At 33.2% G+C, this 17,384-nt stretch overlaps 2 protein-coding genes across 4 annotated transcripts in view; one reads left to right on the top strand and one right to left on the bottom strand.

The window, feature by feature from the left end:
• The window catches only part of LOC143206854 (uncharacterized), a 133,346-nt gene extending 116,723 nt beyond the window's left edge, over positions 1 to 16,623 (bottom strand). Inside the window, exon 1 of the mRNA XM_076419664.1 lies at positions 16,466 to 16,623. Within this exon, the coding sequence (XP_076275779.1) occupies positions 16,466 to 16,484 (19 nt within the window). The 5' untranslated portion in view covers positions 16,485 to 16,623. The remainder of the gene's footprint in view (positions 1 to 16,465) is intronic.
• LOC143206852 (extracellular serine/threonine protein CG31145) overlaps positions 1 to 17,384 on the top strand; it is a 558,035-nt gene that overhangs the window by 391,265 nt on the left and 149,386 nt on the right. The window lies entirely within an intron of this gene.

Below are 17,384 nucleotides of genomic sequence, written 5' to 3'. Positions count from 1 at the left end.
TCATTGTCGGTTTTTACGCAAGGTAGTTTGATCAAAATTTGACGTTCAATCATTATATTGCCTACCTATAGATCATCCAATAAAACAGCCAATGCACATTATCAAAATTTTTGATGTCAACACGTCGCAATATTGGCGGATAGAATTTGATTTTTGGTTTACAAAATTTGCGGATTTGTAGCCTCTAATTATTATCACTAATCCTTTGAAGAAATTTGCAGAGATTTAACTATATGCTTACCAGTATCAAGCCGATCAGAATTTAATAAAAACAAGAATGAATAGTGGTATTAAAGAAGGCGCATTAAAAATTATTTCAGAAGATAAATTCAAATGTTGAGTTACGATACTGGAGAAAGGAGAATTTTTGATAAACTTAGAATAACCCGAAACTTTATAAAGAAATTAAAATAAACTTATTTATATAACGTTTGTAGATTATTGATTGACAAGTATTACCCATTTTATAGTTAAAATTTACAGAAGTCTTGATATTTGCATGGTTATAATATATCGTAGATTAGGAAAATGGGAAAGAGCGAGAGAGAGATGTACGCTTCACGAATATTTATGCCTCTTCTTAAGAAATCCAAGCCCAACCGTAATGCCAAACACTAGTTTGCAGAATAGGTTGAACTGAATGTGCCTTATTGATAGGGTTTCCTATCCTCGTCGTATCAATCAATTTGGCGTTTAACACAAAAGTTACAGTAGTTTTACTGAATTAAATTTTTCCATTTTTAAACAGTGCACCATATCAAAAATCTATGACAACATTAGTCAAATTTAAAAAATTACACTTCGAGTTGGTTTGATACTTAACTATATCAAAAGAGTACTGCAAATTTTGGTCCAAATGAAGACGCCACTGCCGCTGCTGCAAAGCGTTCCACGAAAAATGTATAAAAAATTAAAGGTGCGCTTGACTGGATGTATCACTCTTGAAGAAGAGTACCTTACTGAATAAAATTAAATTTAGCCCAAAAATTGAGTGAGGTGTTAAATTTATATTATTAAACCGAGATATATATATGGCGCCCTGAAAAATAATAATATAACATTTGATGCCACATAATTTTTTACGTATAACCTAAAATAAACCTCGAAAATAACATTACATCCGTTTAATGCGATATGTCATTTTCTTCCCAGCAATATATATCTGCAGGATCACAAATCAGTTTTTCCTTACATCATTAAATCCTTGTTTGGCGACGTAATATATTTTAATATCCTAAATATAAAAGGGCAAAGAGAATGGCGGAAAATCTCGAAATAAATAGGAACGTTATTGCGTATTCAGAGAGTCAGTTGCGATCTTGAAACATATCGTCGTCGAATTTTATAAAGACTTAGAGGTCTCGAGGCGGAATGAAACCGAGACGAGAGCCTTTCGCATTTTGCGACGAAATCGATCGAAATTCAGTTTATACAGACGCGGGATTTATAGGGTTTTCTCGAAAGTGCTACGTTTTTTTATCGTCCTGATGGTTTTACTGTTTACGTTGTCTATTTGCTGTTAAACTTAAAAACATCAACCCACACAACTATCTCGATGGTAGATAGGCCTTAAACATTTTCCACGTGCTTTTCCTCCTTTATTTTTATATTTTCAATTTATAATACGGCAATAGGAAAATCCAGTTAACAAATTTTGTAATCTTTTGTATATTCGTATCAGTTTAGCCGTTAATAATAAGAGCCTGTCGGTAAAAAGGTAATTTTCGAAAAAGAGCAGTGAAAGAAAAAAGTGTCTTTTTTACCAACTAGGGTATATCTGAACTGGACCCGGTGCTTAGCATGGGCTCCACGCTACAGTCTTCAGCATTAAGCCTACAGATTGGCTAGTTATCCCAGAAATAAACTATCCCAGAAGACATCCGGTTTTACCCAGCCTGGTTACTGACGTTACTGGGATCAATTTCCTTGTCGGAGTTTGCATTCTTGGCTTATGGACAGTCACAACTATAAACAATCACAAACATATATTTACAACTATGTCCCAGCAGCATTCTAACCCGCGACTATCACAACAGTATACTTCGTATATAGTAAAAACAAACAGTAAAAGCAATATTAATATCAATATCAAAATAAGCAATACCTTTTGCAAAATGCAAAATATCAATGCAAACAACTGTTAAATTAGATGCTTTTGACATTTCTTTACATTTTACAACTTATTTCCCTTTCCCATAGACAGACAATAATCATGACCACAAAAAAAATTGTGATAGTGACATTTTTTTATTTGAATAAATGTGGTGTCACATCAATCAGTTTTAGAAACTTACTATAATGATGCCGATATCTGGGTTTTGACTTGAACGATTTAAAGGTAGTGATTTTAATGTGAATGATACAAAACGACCTGGAGGACCAAAAGAGTTCGAACACAAGAATTGCTAAAGTTATCATACAAAAACTCCGCTCAAACTCTCAAAGAACTTCCAAAGAGCTTAGCAGTTGAATAACTGTTTTTAGATGTTTCCATATGATGGGAAGGATCCAAAAGGAAGGAAAATGGCTATCAAACTATTTGACTGAAAATCCCATTTCGAACCGTTTCAACATTGCGGTTTCAGTGCTTTCTAGACAGATTAAAAGAGTTTGCCGTAATATAATGTAACTGTTGATGAAAAATGTTTCTACTACGATAATTTCAAATGCAAAAAGTCCACGAAAATCATCCACATCAGCACCGAGGCGGAATTCATGTCTATAAAGTATTGCCGTGCAAAAGATGGAATCAGCAAGTTCTGGTACATTAGAAGTTGCTATAACCATGTTACTATTATGGGAAATATCTACCAACGCCATTTGAATAAACATAATCTTGCAAAAAAAGACCAGCAATAGCGAGTAAGGGACGTAAAATAATCATCTTGCATTGAAACTCTCGGCTACACGTTGCAAAAGTTGTATATACACTGTCGCAGCTCGAATGGGCATTTTTGCCATCCTGCGTCATGTCATTACCATTTGTTCATATAAAATCGACATGGCTTTTCTTAACGGGTTTGAAATACTTCAGAAATACAAAAATAAATGAATGCTTGAATAATTGCCAAACGATCATCGTTACTTCGATATGACATCAACCTCTTGGCAAAAATGGCAGAAGAAGAAAATTATGAAAATATTTTGGTTAATATATATTGTACCAATTGTTCTCAATAGAGTAGTATTTTTAAACTGAAACCATTACGAAATGTGTACATGCACATAATTATAAACCAAGAAAAGAAATTATTACAAAAAATAATATTATTATTGTTAATTAATGACGATGAGAGATGAGATTATTACATATCACCCTCATGTATATTAAACAGACATAAGTAGGCATGATTTATGCCCATAATTAAAGTAAATAACGTTGATAAAAATATTGTAATTATTTAATGAACTAGAATCCATAAATGTATAATTGATTTGATTTTTTTGATGAAATATAGCAAAGCAGAAAGCAGATAATAGGGCAATCCAACATTATAATTTGAACACCAATCAGGTATCTTGATTTCATTTTTTTTATTATTTAATTAATAGAGTGTTACTAGTTGTTTTCGTGTAACCTACAATTTATCTTTATGATAACTTAAAACTAGGTATATAACTAGGAGGACCCATCGGCCCTATCTCAGTCTCTGGTGAAATAATGTTTATACATGTCACTGCTGTATTTTTTAATATATGCACCTCACTACACAAGATCAGATTGTTTGATTCTTTTGAGTCTGTGTCCTGTTCTGGTGGTATCCAAAAGCTGCAATATTTCAATATTCTCATGAGAATAAACTCTTTCCTCATGCCCCCTTGTAATTCTTGTGATTTCTTGGCTGACTGTGGGTATCTGAAGGTCTCGATGTAGGTAATCAGTCCTATAGTATTTGGGTGCACCCACAATACCCCTCAGGACTTTGTTCTGAAAAATTTATATTTTATTTATGCTACTCTTTGCAGAACATCCCCATAATTGAACTCTGTATATGTCTAACTAACGTATGTCCATATAAGTTTCAATATTTGCTTATATAATAGCAATTTATTATGTACTGACAATTGTGATTTTCTTCCAATTAGCCAGTACATTTTCCTATATCTCAATTCCAGTTCTTTTCTTTTCTTCTTTATATGTTCCTTCCAGCGAAGTTTTGCATCGAGATTCATTCCGAGATATTTAGCGTTGTTGCTATATAGAATGATAGTATCATTTAATGTTATTGGTGCTTCTACGGTCTGTTTATAGGTGAAATGCACATGTACAGATTTACTTTCATTATTTTTTATTTTCCAAGCTTGTGTCCAATTATTTATATTGTCACTTGCCTGTTGTAATTTTCGTGAGGCTTCTTCACTATTGTCTCCGACAGCTATAATCGCAGTATCATCAACAAATGTAGCCATCGTGATATTTTTCAGTTGTGGTATATCACAAGAGTAAAGTAAACAGAAAGCATTGGTCCCAGTACACTTCTTTGTGGTACACCTGCTTTAGCTTCTTTTATTGTAGAGATTGTCTTGTTTGACTCTAAACATTCTGGTTGTAATGTATGATCTTAATAGTTCAGTGTGTTTTTTTGGTAGCATTTCTTTGTAGTTTACGAACAAGACCTTCATGCCAAACCTTATCGAAAGCTTGTGCTACATCTAAAGATATAGCTGAGCATACTTTTTTACTTTCGTAGGCTTTTTCAATAACATGTGTCATTCTGTGGACCTGGTCAATTGTTGACTGTTAATTTTTTTCTCTCTATGATCGGTTTTATTCTTTTCAACAGGAGCTTTTCAAAAACCTTAGATATTACTGGCAGCAGTGATATAGGTCTATAGGCTTCTATTTCGTTTGATGACTTCCCAGGTTTTGGGATCATTATAATTTCCGCCATCTTCCAAATGTCTGGGACATGTTTTAATCTAAATGCTGTATTGATCAAATTGGTCAGTTTTATAATTCCCTTTCTTGGTAGCTTTCGCAGTAATTCTCCAGTTATTAAATCGTAGCTTGGTGATTTCCTGGGGTTAATATCAGTTTTAATAACTTTGGTTAGCTCTTTCGGTGTGACTAATTCAATCATCGAATTTTCAGCTTCTATGTCCGGCAAATTATGTTCAATATTAGTTTCGTTTTGTTTGAAAGTTTTTTCTAGATATTCAGCAAATTCTTCTATTTTTTGGTGGTTGTCACATGCCCAATTCCGACATAGGTCTCTTATAGGTGGACTGTGTTGACATGAGCGCTTTACATATTTTGTGTCTTTCCAGAGTTAGTAATCAGTTTCTTTATCATCTGTTAAATTTCTCAGATAGTCATTTATGGTTTTGTTTTTAATTTCCAGTATTTCCCTTTTCAGTCTTTGAGTTATATTGTTTAAACTATTTTTATTTTCAGGTGTTCTGTTTTGTTACCACTTTTTTCGTAATTTACGTTTTTCAGCTACCATTTCCTTCACTTCTTTGAGATAATTAATTCCTTTAGTTGTACTCTTAATTTCTGGAGTATTGTTCCAAGCAGCTTGTTGAAAATCTACTACGAATTTTGCTGCTTCAAAATTTAATTGTTCAGTTGTCTTAAGGGGTACATTTAGTCGAATTCTTTTGTTCAATTCTTCAGGAAATCCTTCCCACCCTGTTCTTTTGTTTGTTAACATTGGGTTTCTTTTTTTCTTATTATATTTTCGCTCAACGTCAGAATCACTGGCGTATGATATGAACTTAGCTCAAAATTTTCTTCGACTTTTATATAGTTGGATGTTATGTTTCTTACTATGAAGAAATGTAACAGGTCTGGGGTTTTCTCTTGATCAGTCGGCCAATAAGTTGGGTTTCCAGTTGATATGTAACTACATCTTAGTTCAGCAGCCTCTTTATGCAGTTCATTGCCTTTAGTTGTTGTAATTCTGGATCCCCATCTTGTATTTTTTGCATTGAAATCACTTCCAATTATAGATTTTTCTCCGAGGTTGCTTAGGACATTCAAATAATATTCCTTTTTTTATTGTATATTGGAGGACAATACTGATAGACTGAGCCCGGGTTCTTGATGGTGAGAAATATTCTTTATTATTATTATTGCACTTCCCCCCTTGCGGTGTTGGCTGTATATGTGGTATGATAAAATGTATATCCTCTAAATTTAATGAAGAATTCTTTTGTTAAATGGGTTTCTGATATTAGGCAAATATCTATTTCTTGCATATCTAGGAATACTTATAGGGTAGCGTGATGTTGTTGGATTCCGATAGCATTCCAAATTGCTATTCGGATATCTTTATTTGCCATTTCGGGTTTTTGGGGCCACTGGCCTAATGTTTTTCAATTCTAGTTTTTCAATCCTTTCGGAAAAATATTCGATCTTTTTTTTGTCTGTCCAGCTTTCCTATTAGTTTAAGTAGCAATTGGTGGTTGCTTCATCTTCCCTTGTGTCTTTTTGGTTATTTTGATTGATACTTTGGGCATAAGTCATTTCATCAATAACTTTGTTATATTTTTTCGGTTGTTTCTTTTTTCACTCATAGTTTCTTGGTTTAACTTGAGGAGGTACTCTATTTCTCCTCTCTTCTAGTGTTTTAGCAACTACACATCCTCTAGTACTTGCCGGATGCGCTTAATTATAATTTAACCATTTCGGCTTAGCTTCTTTGGGTTTTCTACACTCTGTAGTTATCTGTTTATCTGAACATATTACACATCTAGCTTCACTTCTGCAGAGTTTCTGTGTGTGTCCATGCAATTGGCATCTTTTGCATTGCGGTATTAAGTTAAATTTTTTTCGAGGTTCGATTTTTATTTCGAACCCTAAAATTTCTTTAATACTAATAATGGTTTTTGAGTCCGTATCATGTTAAGAGGCTAACATGAACAGAGGTAATGGCTTCCTGTGGGCTAAAATGTCTCCTTTGTTATTTTTGGTCTTTTCTTTTTTTTAAATATTTGTTGCATTTAAGCATTTAAGCCCATTTTGGTTTAGTTCTGCGATAATTTTTTTACTTTTAGCTGTTTATGGAAGCCCTCTTGCCATAACTTTGATGTCTCTGGTTTTGTTTGTCTTCATAAGAGTGCCATCGCAGTTTTAGCAACTCTAAGTAATCCATTATTTTTATGAATGGTGAATGTTGTTCGACATTCGGCGTTAAATTTTATTTGTCCATTGTTTAGTACCGTTGCTTTGAATACTATACAGTTGGACCTCAGTGTTTTGTAAAGCAAGTTAATGTCGGTAACATTACTTACGATAATTGGGGGTAGCCTGGACATTCTAATTTCTTTATTCTGTTCATTGTTTTGTTTTATTTTTATTTGCTGTGGTGAAGATCTTAGGGGAATTATTTGCTTTTCTTTTTTTTATTTTTAGCCGTTATCCAGCCTACTTCCTTCTGCAGTTCTTCTTCATCTATTACATATGTTAGAATTGGTGGAATTGGACTGCTTTTGTTGGCTTTTTTGTTTATCATTGTCTTGTCCTTGCTCTCAGAGCTTTGTTTATTTAGTTGTAACTGGACGGAATTTATTTGTTTTTGCATATTGGCTAATGCAATTTCAAGACTTTCCCATGCCGACTTTTCGTTCATACACACATTTTAGAGTGCCTGTTTGTTCTGGGTTCTAGTTGTCTTCACTAGATTCAAAACTGCAATATGTGATACCACTGATGTCGATATTTCCATTTTATTCGTTTTTTGTGCAGTGTTCTTCTCCATATATTTTTTTACGTATTATTGAAATAATATTATTATTTTTATGTTTCAAATTATCCTACGCTGCATTTGCATTTGTGCTTAACGTTTTATGGCATTTTGCATTTATTTTCTACTCTACTGCTCTTTTTTCCGATCGCACTTTCACTTTTTCACCATTCTTTAAAACGTTATTGTTAGACTTTTTTTAACTCCGCATTTGTAACACAGATGTTACACTTTTGTTTCGTTTCACTGACCATCTTTCCGAACACGTCTTTACTCGGTGAAAGTCCAACGTCGACTCATTTTGATTTCATGATGCAAATGTTTCTTAGACCTGGGATATAACAGGTCAATTAAAAAGTCCCCGGCCTACCACATTAACATAATTCCCTTCAATGATGATACACTGATTATAGCGACCCTCCAACTTTTCAATACCACTTTTGTAGTACGATTTGTCCTTTGCTTCAAAATGGGCCTTTCATTTGACGAAAATTTCTTCACAGCGAGCATTCTTTTGAGATCTGAGAACAGGAAATAGTCGCTGGGGACCAGATCTGGAGAATACGGTGGATGAGGAAGCAATTCAAAGCCCTATTCGTGGATTTTTGCCATCGTTTTCATGGTGACTTATGACACGGTGCATTGTCTTGGTAAACCAGCATTTTGTTTTTTTTTAAATGCGGCCATTTTTCGCCGATTTCGTCCTTCAAATGGTAAAATAACGCTATGTAATAGTCGCTGTTGATGGTCCTTCCTTTTTCAATGTAGTCAATGAATATTATTCCATGCGCATCCCAAAATACAGACTCCATAACCTTGCCAGCCGACTATTGCGTTTTCCCACGCTTTGGAGCGGGTTCATCATGTGCAGTCCACTCGGATGACTGTCGATTTGACTTCGGAGTGAAATGATGGAGCCATGTTTCCTCCATTGTCACATATGGATGCAAAACTTAGGTTTATTATGCTTAATCATTTTGAAACACTGCTCCAAATCATCAAGTCGTCGTTATTTTTGGTCAGAAGTGAGCTCGCGCGGAACCCACTTTGCACAGAGCTTTCTCATACCAAAATATTCGTGAGTGATATGATGTACACGTTCAGTTGATATTGATATGTGTCTCCTATTTCATTCAATTTCAATTTACAGTCATTCAAAATCATTTTGTGGATTTTTTTAAAATGTTTTCGTCGGTTCGTTTTCGTTGTAACAACCACTTTTGGGCGTCCACTGCGTTGACCGTCTTCGGTGCTCATTTGACCAAATCTAAACATAGAATATCAAACCTTGATGGTGAAAAAATATCATTCTCGATAATTTTTCATCATCCCAATTATCTAATGAAAAACACATTATAAGATTGAAGATATCTCTAGAATATAAATATTAACTTTACTTTTTTCTTTTTCATTTTTGTCATCGTTACTTGCTGAAAGATTTTCATTCATACGCTTAACTTGCCTGGACACTATCTCAAATCAAGATAAAAAACAGGCTGAGTTAATTTAAACTAATATTTAAAGTCCCATTTTGAAAAATATGTTTATTAGTTTATATAAATTTAGGTTTTTCTGTAAATAATACAGTTATTTTAACTCTAATTGCTTTTTAAAATTTCAGACAGGTATACTAGATTTCAGTATATTTCCATGTAGTATATTTCCATCGTACTCGCCGCCTGAGACCATTAGCATTACACGACAGCCACAGGACACAATATTACAATATTAAAATAACTTCACAAAACGTTGCGGCTGGCTATATTAAAACTTAATAGCCCCGAGGTTTTCCTTACAACATGCCGTTGTAATTGCATTTCGCTTTCAGTCGTTCGGTCTCCTTCTCCATGGAGAAGATTATCAAAAAAATGTAAAAAAATGCGGAAATAAAACCCGATATTTCTCGACATTTCAATAACCATCGAATTGAAATGAAATTTAAATTTAAACAGCAAATTAAATTTTCGCCATTTGATTATATCTGTTGTTATAAATCATGTTCCTTTGAAACGGTTATAACATTCATTTCATTCCTTTTTTCACGGATATATTAAGACTTTATTTTTAAAAGTTATTAAAAAATATTAAATGCATTGTAGATTATTAAATACTAGTTAGCATATTTCCTTACATCATTGGTATTATTCGTTATTTGTACCCGAGCGCCAACTCACCCCATGAGACTTCACTATTAATTTCGCCAAGTAGACCATGGACAATTAACATAAACAAGTGATAATCAGACGTGTCATAATGCAGTTAAAGCCTCCAATTGGATTTTGACGGAATTAGTAAAATGTAACCGAGTATTATCAAGTTGAAAAATTAATGCTAATTTTTTCCCAATGGACACCACCAAAACATAATTTGCAATTAAAAATAATCACCTATGATTTTGTTTTTTTTTAAATATGTTAAAGTCTCCAACCTTCTCTATCAACGGGAGTTAATCTGAGACCTGACCTACAGTTTAATGTGGGCTCCGAACCCCTCGGCATTAAGCCTCAGCAAGATTCGAACCCGCGACTATCTCAACAGTAGTAGGACCATTGCGCCAACTAAGCCAGCAGCCATGATTGTTGTGTATCGGATATTATTTATGTGGTAAACTGTCTGTATATTTATCACTCGAAATTGTTAAAAGGTTAGAATAAACTAGACCCTATTACTCTATTGCACAGATGTATTGTGCAGTGAAAACTAACAAGTCAATTGAAAAGTCTCCGACCTGACACATAGATGGCGCTAATATAATCAAATCCATATATGTTTTAGTTAGCCCTAACCCTCAAAAGACGCGTATACAAATTTGTCAGCTGTTGGATCATTAGTTTGTGAATTATAGCATTTTGAGTGAAACAACTCTTGTTATTGTGAAAAAAAAATAGATGAAAAGAAATCTCGCGTGTTGATAAAATACTGCGTTTTGAAGGGAAAAAATACAGTTGAAGCAAAAACTTGGCTTGATGCCGAGATGCCGGATACTACCCCAGGAAAATCAACTATCAAGGATTTATCAACCAAAAGAGGTTGTTACCGACAAAAATATTAAAAAATCCGCACAATGATTTTGATTGACCGTAAATTGAAATTGAATGAAACAGCAGACTTTCTAAAAATATCAAGTGAACATGTACATCATATCATTCACGAATATTTGGGTATAAGAAAAGCGTGGGAAAATGCAACAGTCGGCTGGCAAGGCAAGGCTTACTACTATTGATTTAAAAAGGAAGGACTATCAACATCGACTATTACATAGTATTATTGAACCTTTTGAAGGACGAAATCGCCGAAAAACGGCCGAATTTGAAGGAAAAGAAAGTGCTGCTTCACCAAGACAATGTACCGTGTCACAAGTCAGTGAAAACGATGGCAAAAATCCATTAATTGGGCTTCGAATTGCTTCCTCATGAACCGCATTCACCAGATCCCCCAGCGACTATTTCCTGTTCCCAGATCTCAAAAGAATGCACGTTGTGAAGAAATTTTCGTCGAATCAAGGGGTGATCGCCGAAACTGAGGCCTATTTTAAAACAAATGACAAATCGTACTACAGAAATGGTATCGAAAAGTTGGAGGGTCGCTATGATCAATGTATCACCCTTGAAGGGAATTATGTTGAATAAAAAAAAACTAATTTTGCCTAAAAAATGTGTTTTATTATGGAAGCCCCGGCCTACCATAGTATTTTTCAATGACCTGTTATGTAATTGAATATGATCGTATATAAGCGTTAAAATATGATCTGCCCTATCTAGGACTAAGAGTCTAATTTTGGAGGATTTTGGTACCTGTATACCAAAAGTTAAATTTACGACGATGCCAGTTCTAACAAATTATACGTATATTTGAAGAATATAATATAAATAGAATAGATTATCTTGAATTCACAAATTAATCTAAAATTTTCATTAAAACGCAAGATCAAATTTAGCTAGGTTTATTGGTACAATGTTAGTCTCCTATAAAATAAGAAATGTAATATGAAGAAAGTTTCTTAACTATTATAACTATTATAACTATATATAACATATTGAATTAAAAAAAAATTCGATCGCTTATAAATGGCCTTGCCCCAAAATTAATAATATTACATTATGTATTATATCATGATACTAATGTTTTTTATATGTAATATGATAAGCACTTACATATGTACCACTTTTTAGAATATGGTTTTTAGAAGTACTGAATCAATAACATAATTTTTAATAAATTGTTTAATAATTTTTATATAAAGTCTCCTTTTTTACCAACGAGGGTTTATCTGCACTAGAGCTATAGTTTAACGTGGGCTCCAAACTATGGTCCTCGGTATTAAGTGTGACCTACTTATAAATCACCCAAGAAGACATACGGTTTTACCCAGACTGGCTACTGGCGTGACTGGGATCATTTTCCTTGTCGCACTTTATACTTATAGGACAATCACAAACATTAAATGCAATCGTATGGTAAAAGTAGGCGGACCGTAGTGTCGCCTTTACCACTGCGCCAACCAAACCGACTAAAGAATTATTAATGAATTTAATTCACTTAAGTGATCGGACGCTTGAATCCAAAAAAATTAATATTAACTTATAATATAAGACTAATATAATGAACACTAAATATTTTTTTCTTATTGAAATGACATGAAATGGACAGCCTTTTTGTGCAACTTGCTTAACTTGCTTGTAACTTTTGTATACTTTTCTTAACTATTAATAGTAAATATTATAACAACACTTTCAATGTTCATAATTGTCATCAAATGAGTAAAAAAGACGATATTTACCCACATGTAAAGTGAATGAAATTAAGAAATGTAATAAAAATATCCACAAATATTATTATCAGATATTAAAATATTTTTTTAAATTTTCAATACATCAAGAGCTTATTCATAGTCGCAATAATAATTTTTATTATAAGATTTTTTAAGGTTTTAAACCAGAATCATATAAATATTTAGTCATAAACTAAAAGTGAGTATTCCTAAGTGATATACTACTTGCACTCTATTTATTTAATTTTGAAATTAAATTAAAATATTTACCAACTGTAGTTATACATGTCCGAAAAATAGATGCATTTTTTTAAATAAGCTGAATATTTTGAGTAATTTAAGAATTTAAGTTATTTTAGTTAAATAACCAAATTCGGAGGAAAATTAAGTTATGAATAGATATAGAATTTATGAATTAATACTAATTAAATATTTTATATAAAAAAATAATTTAGTTATATCAAATTTAACGTTAATTTTACATACAAAATTCATAATTTAACTATTTAAACTAGTAACTGTTTAATTAATTCGATAACTATTTTTTTAAATATTAAAATATATAAAATTGAAAACCTATTTCAAATTATAATGATTTCCCATAATAATTTAGTTTAGTTTGATTTTTCGACGTCTCTAACTAGCAAATTACTCTTACTTTTTTAAACGGCCAAATTTATTTATGTATCTAAAAGCAGTCCTGTTTGTTTTAGCCATTTCACTTATAAGGCACTAGTTTCTTTCATTTTTGATAAAAATCGTAGTATTATAAATAGCTTTTTTTGTATATTATATTTTATATATATTTTAAAATCTGCTTCATACCTACTGTGAGTATTTTTTTATCTAGACTAAACCTATTGCTTAACGTGGGTTTCGAACTACGGTCCTCAGCACTAATCCTACTAACTGGCCAGTGACGAACTTTAGAAGAGATTATCCCAGAAAACATACTTAATGCAGCTTGGTTACTGGCGTGACTGGGATCATTTCTCTTGTAAGATTTTACACTCTTTTCTTTCAAACAATCATATTTATATACAATTACAAACAATCACATTTATAAATTTACGATCATTCCTTGGCAGCATTAGAACCCGCAGCTATCGCAACGGTAGTAGGTCCGTTCTGTCACCTTTACCAGTGCGCCAACCAAGCCAGCTAAGTAGTAATTTACGAAAATATTTTAATATTAATTTAGTTACTGTTTTTTTGCATTTTATTATTTGAGCCCCTCAATAAAGCAACAAATTACCTTTAATAAAATGTTTCTTTATTTTCTACTAGCTGACCCGACAGACTTCGTCCTGTCAAAAAGATTTGTAATGTGGCAGTTTTTGTGCCTACGTATTTTAAAAAATTCTCCTGAACAGAACCATCACCCTGGTGATAGGGCGTTGTGAATAAAAAATAATTAAATAAAACATATATAAGGATTTAAAAGTAAGTAATCGCTTTATTGTTAATCATGTGAATCATAATTATTATTATTATTATCATTGTAGTGCTTTGTGGTATACGATGTATTTTGTTTGATTACCTGGCGCATAGATAAACAAATCTGATGGTTTTCCAACACGGGAAGATGTTGTCAATGTCATCGTGCATTCATCCCAAACAATCAATTTACATTGCTGCAGAACCTTTGCCATTGCAGAGTTCTTCGAAACGTTGCAGGTTGGAGTTTCATTGCTTTGCGTATTTAATGGCAATTTTAGTGCTGAATGGACTGTTCGACCACCTTCAAGCAAAGTTGCTGCGATTCCCGACGAAGCGAGTGCAAGTGCAATTTTATTTTGTGAGCGAATTGTTGCTAATATTAATGAAATCAAAAAAGTTTTTCCTGTACCACCAGGTGCATCTAAGAAGTAAATCCCTCCAGTTTCATCATTTGTTACTTTCATAAGAGTTTCAAATACATACTTCTGTTCTTCATTTAACAATTGAAGATTTGTTTGAATTAATTATTTCAAAGCGTTGAGATCATACAGTCTTTCTCGATGCAACTCTTGGTTCAAAGCGCCATGCATTGGACGATTGGGCGTGGTCAGGCCTAATTGAATTAATAGTTTGTTTGACATTATCAAGCACATGTCCTCAATTGAAATCAATGCTTCATTGTAAATATCTTCACTGATTTGTATATTTGGATTTCGCATTCTATTCCGTATTTGATACAAAATATCATCACACATATAATCTTTGTACTTGATCCACAAATCAATTGGTTTTGATGGGAAGCATGCAGATATGATTATAGAAAACAATGTTCGTATTTGATGAGCGTGTGATGATATTACAGCATCATTGAGAGTTTGATCCCAATGAGCGTCATTTTCAAGCAATTGCAAACGTTGACAGGCTTCTCTGTAGGATCCACACAATTCACCATCAACAGTTCGTAACTGTTGGAATGATGTTGGGCCACGTACATTGACTAATAGCAGTCGTAAATAAAAACATTCATCATTGCTTGGATGTACTGAATAAATCCGGCCAATCGCATCGGTGGAATATACATCTGTATATCCTGGAACTGGTTTTCCTTGTTTCTGTCGTATAAATCTCCTTGAGGATTGATTCCAGGTATAATATTTTGGCATTTCAGAATATAGCAATGTTTGTGCGAAATCATCGTTTTGGCATGTCTCAAAAAAACTGGTTAATGTAGTAGATGGTGGCTGAGCAGCTCTTTGTACTGCGTTCTGTGCTGTAAAATACACTCTTTGTCCATTTTCTAAATGCACAGCTAAGTGAACAACAGAAGGGTGTCTCTCATGAATAGGAAAAGAAAATATTCGCCAAACTGCTTCATTACTACTGACATAGCGGCCCATTTGGTATTGGGTAACTTCATCATTAGAATTCTCTGCACCAATTCCAATCACAGCCATATCACTCCCTTTGGTTACATATTTGCAAATGTATTTAATCGATTTCACTGAATGGCAAGATTCAACATTGATGTGTGCTTGGAATGTCTTTGATAAAATGGGTGAATATGGAACAATCCAACGATTATCTATTTCAATATCTTGTTGATTTAATTTGACAATTGTTGATTTTCCATTGTCTGCTGTCGATCTGCGACGATACAATGGATAACCGTCATTACCAGTAATTGTTTCCGATATTAATGTCCGTGGATATCGTTTTGAACATTTACCATCCATCATACACGGTGAATTTTGATTAAGAGTTCCACAGGGACCATGTATCATGTTTTTGATAACTACCTCATGCAATCCAGGATCTACTTGTACATTAGGGATTTCAGCTGATATCACTACATCAACTTCATTAGGCCTTATATTTTCAACCAACCAAATCAAAATGTGTGCATGTGGCAATCCTCGTTTCTGCCACTCCACAGAATACATCCAGCAGCGTGTCTCACCAAACACATTATGTTTTACGATGAAATTCATTAAAGATTTCAACTTTTGTCTAAAGACTCTGGCTGTAATATCATGACGATCAATGGGTGATTGCCCAGGGAATAACTCCTGCTTAATTTCTATCCATTGCGGATTGCATGTAAATGTGATGAACAAATCTGCTGTACCATAATGACGAACATACGACATGGCATCTTGAGCATATTCGTGCATATGTCGAGGGCTTCCGATGTATGTTGCTGGTAGAATAGTCATCCGACCGACATTCTGTGCATTTCCATCAGTATTAATCGCATCTCGAAGGTGAATATACTCTTCAGATCGGAGTTTGGTTTGATTCAACCTGATGAATGTTAATCTCTCCGTTTCAATTTTAACATACATGTCAACAACATATTTGTGATATAATCGCCGACATTTCAATATGTGATTATCTTCATTTTCCCGAATCATTAGGCGGTATGAATAATAGTTCATTGAACTGACTTTTTTGTTGGTTTCAGAACCTGTAAATAGATTTTGTTTTAATAACATTCAAATATAAAATTAAAATACATAATATAGTGACTGAGATATTATCGCCATAGCTAAACTAATATTTTAGTTACCTGTAATGGGATTTATCATTTTTATTGATAAATCGTAGCCATCTTCACATTGCCAAAATATAATGGGATATTGCAGTGCATCATATGAGCGGTGTGTTTCCTTTATACGTTGTAATTGATCATTCCGACGATGTAAAACAATATCACGGGATTCCAAGTTTTCTCCAACTACAACGATAGCAACTTCATCAATAGTTGGTGCATTAAAACGTCTTGTATGTTGACCTGCAGGTGTTTTATCAGCTCTGAGTACAATTTTGTGATTATCGGATGGCATCAGATCCAGGGCAGTTTTAAACAATATAATCAATTGATTGTGTTGATGAAATAAAGTTTATAATTGTTCTACAATAGACCTCTTTACTAAATTGTTATGTGCACAACGGAGATCAATTTCTTATGGTGAATTGCCCATAAAATAAATTTACAGGAATTTGTTGTCGCTATCTGACACTGGTAACAGTGAACCTGCTCTGTGATATATTTGCCCTTGTATCTGTAAATAAATAAAAAAAATTATGGTGTGGTATTAATTAATGGATTGTCAGTGATCAAACTTAAATAATATTTGATCTTAAAAAGTATATATTTAGTTTTAACTAATATCTATCAAATATAAAATATAATAAAAGTGTCACTGAAACTGAATCACCATATAATATGATGACTAAGTGATATATTTCGTAATGATTAAGAAATTGAAGATTAGTAACACATCTTAACTTTGGTGACAGAAAATTTTGTTCGCTAAAATAATTATGAGTAACTGCTATAATACATACCTTGAAAGTTGGCATAAAATTTTCCCGAACTACATTTGTTGCCCCAAATGAAGTCATTTGAAAGCAATTGTTATATTGTTAGATATGTGTCAAAAAGTGTATAGAATCTATTCCTATTCCTGAAACCTATGAGTACA

This window comes from Rhynchophorus ferrugineus, unplaced genomic scaffold (genome assembly GCF_030347505.1).
Source record: "Rhynchophorus ferrugineus isolate W39M unplaced genomic scaffold, kcgeb_rfMv2 rfM1, whole genome shotgun sequence".
In the NCBI taxonomy this organism is placed as follows: Eukaryota; Metazoa; Arthropoda; class Insecta; order Coleoptera; family Curculionidae; genus Rhynchophorus; species Rhynchophorus ferrugineus.
The sequence above is the reverse complement of the archived record's forward strand: the minus strand, read 5'-3'. Positions and strand labels throughout refer to the sequence as shown.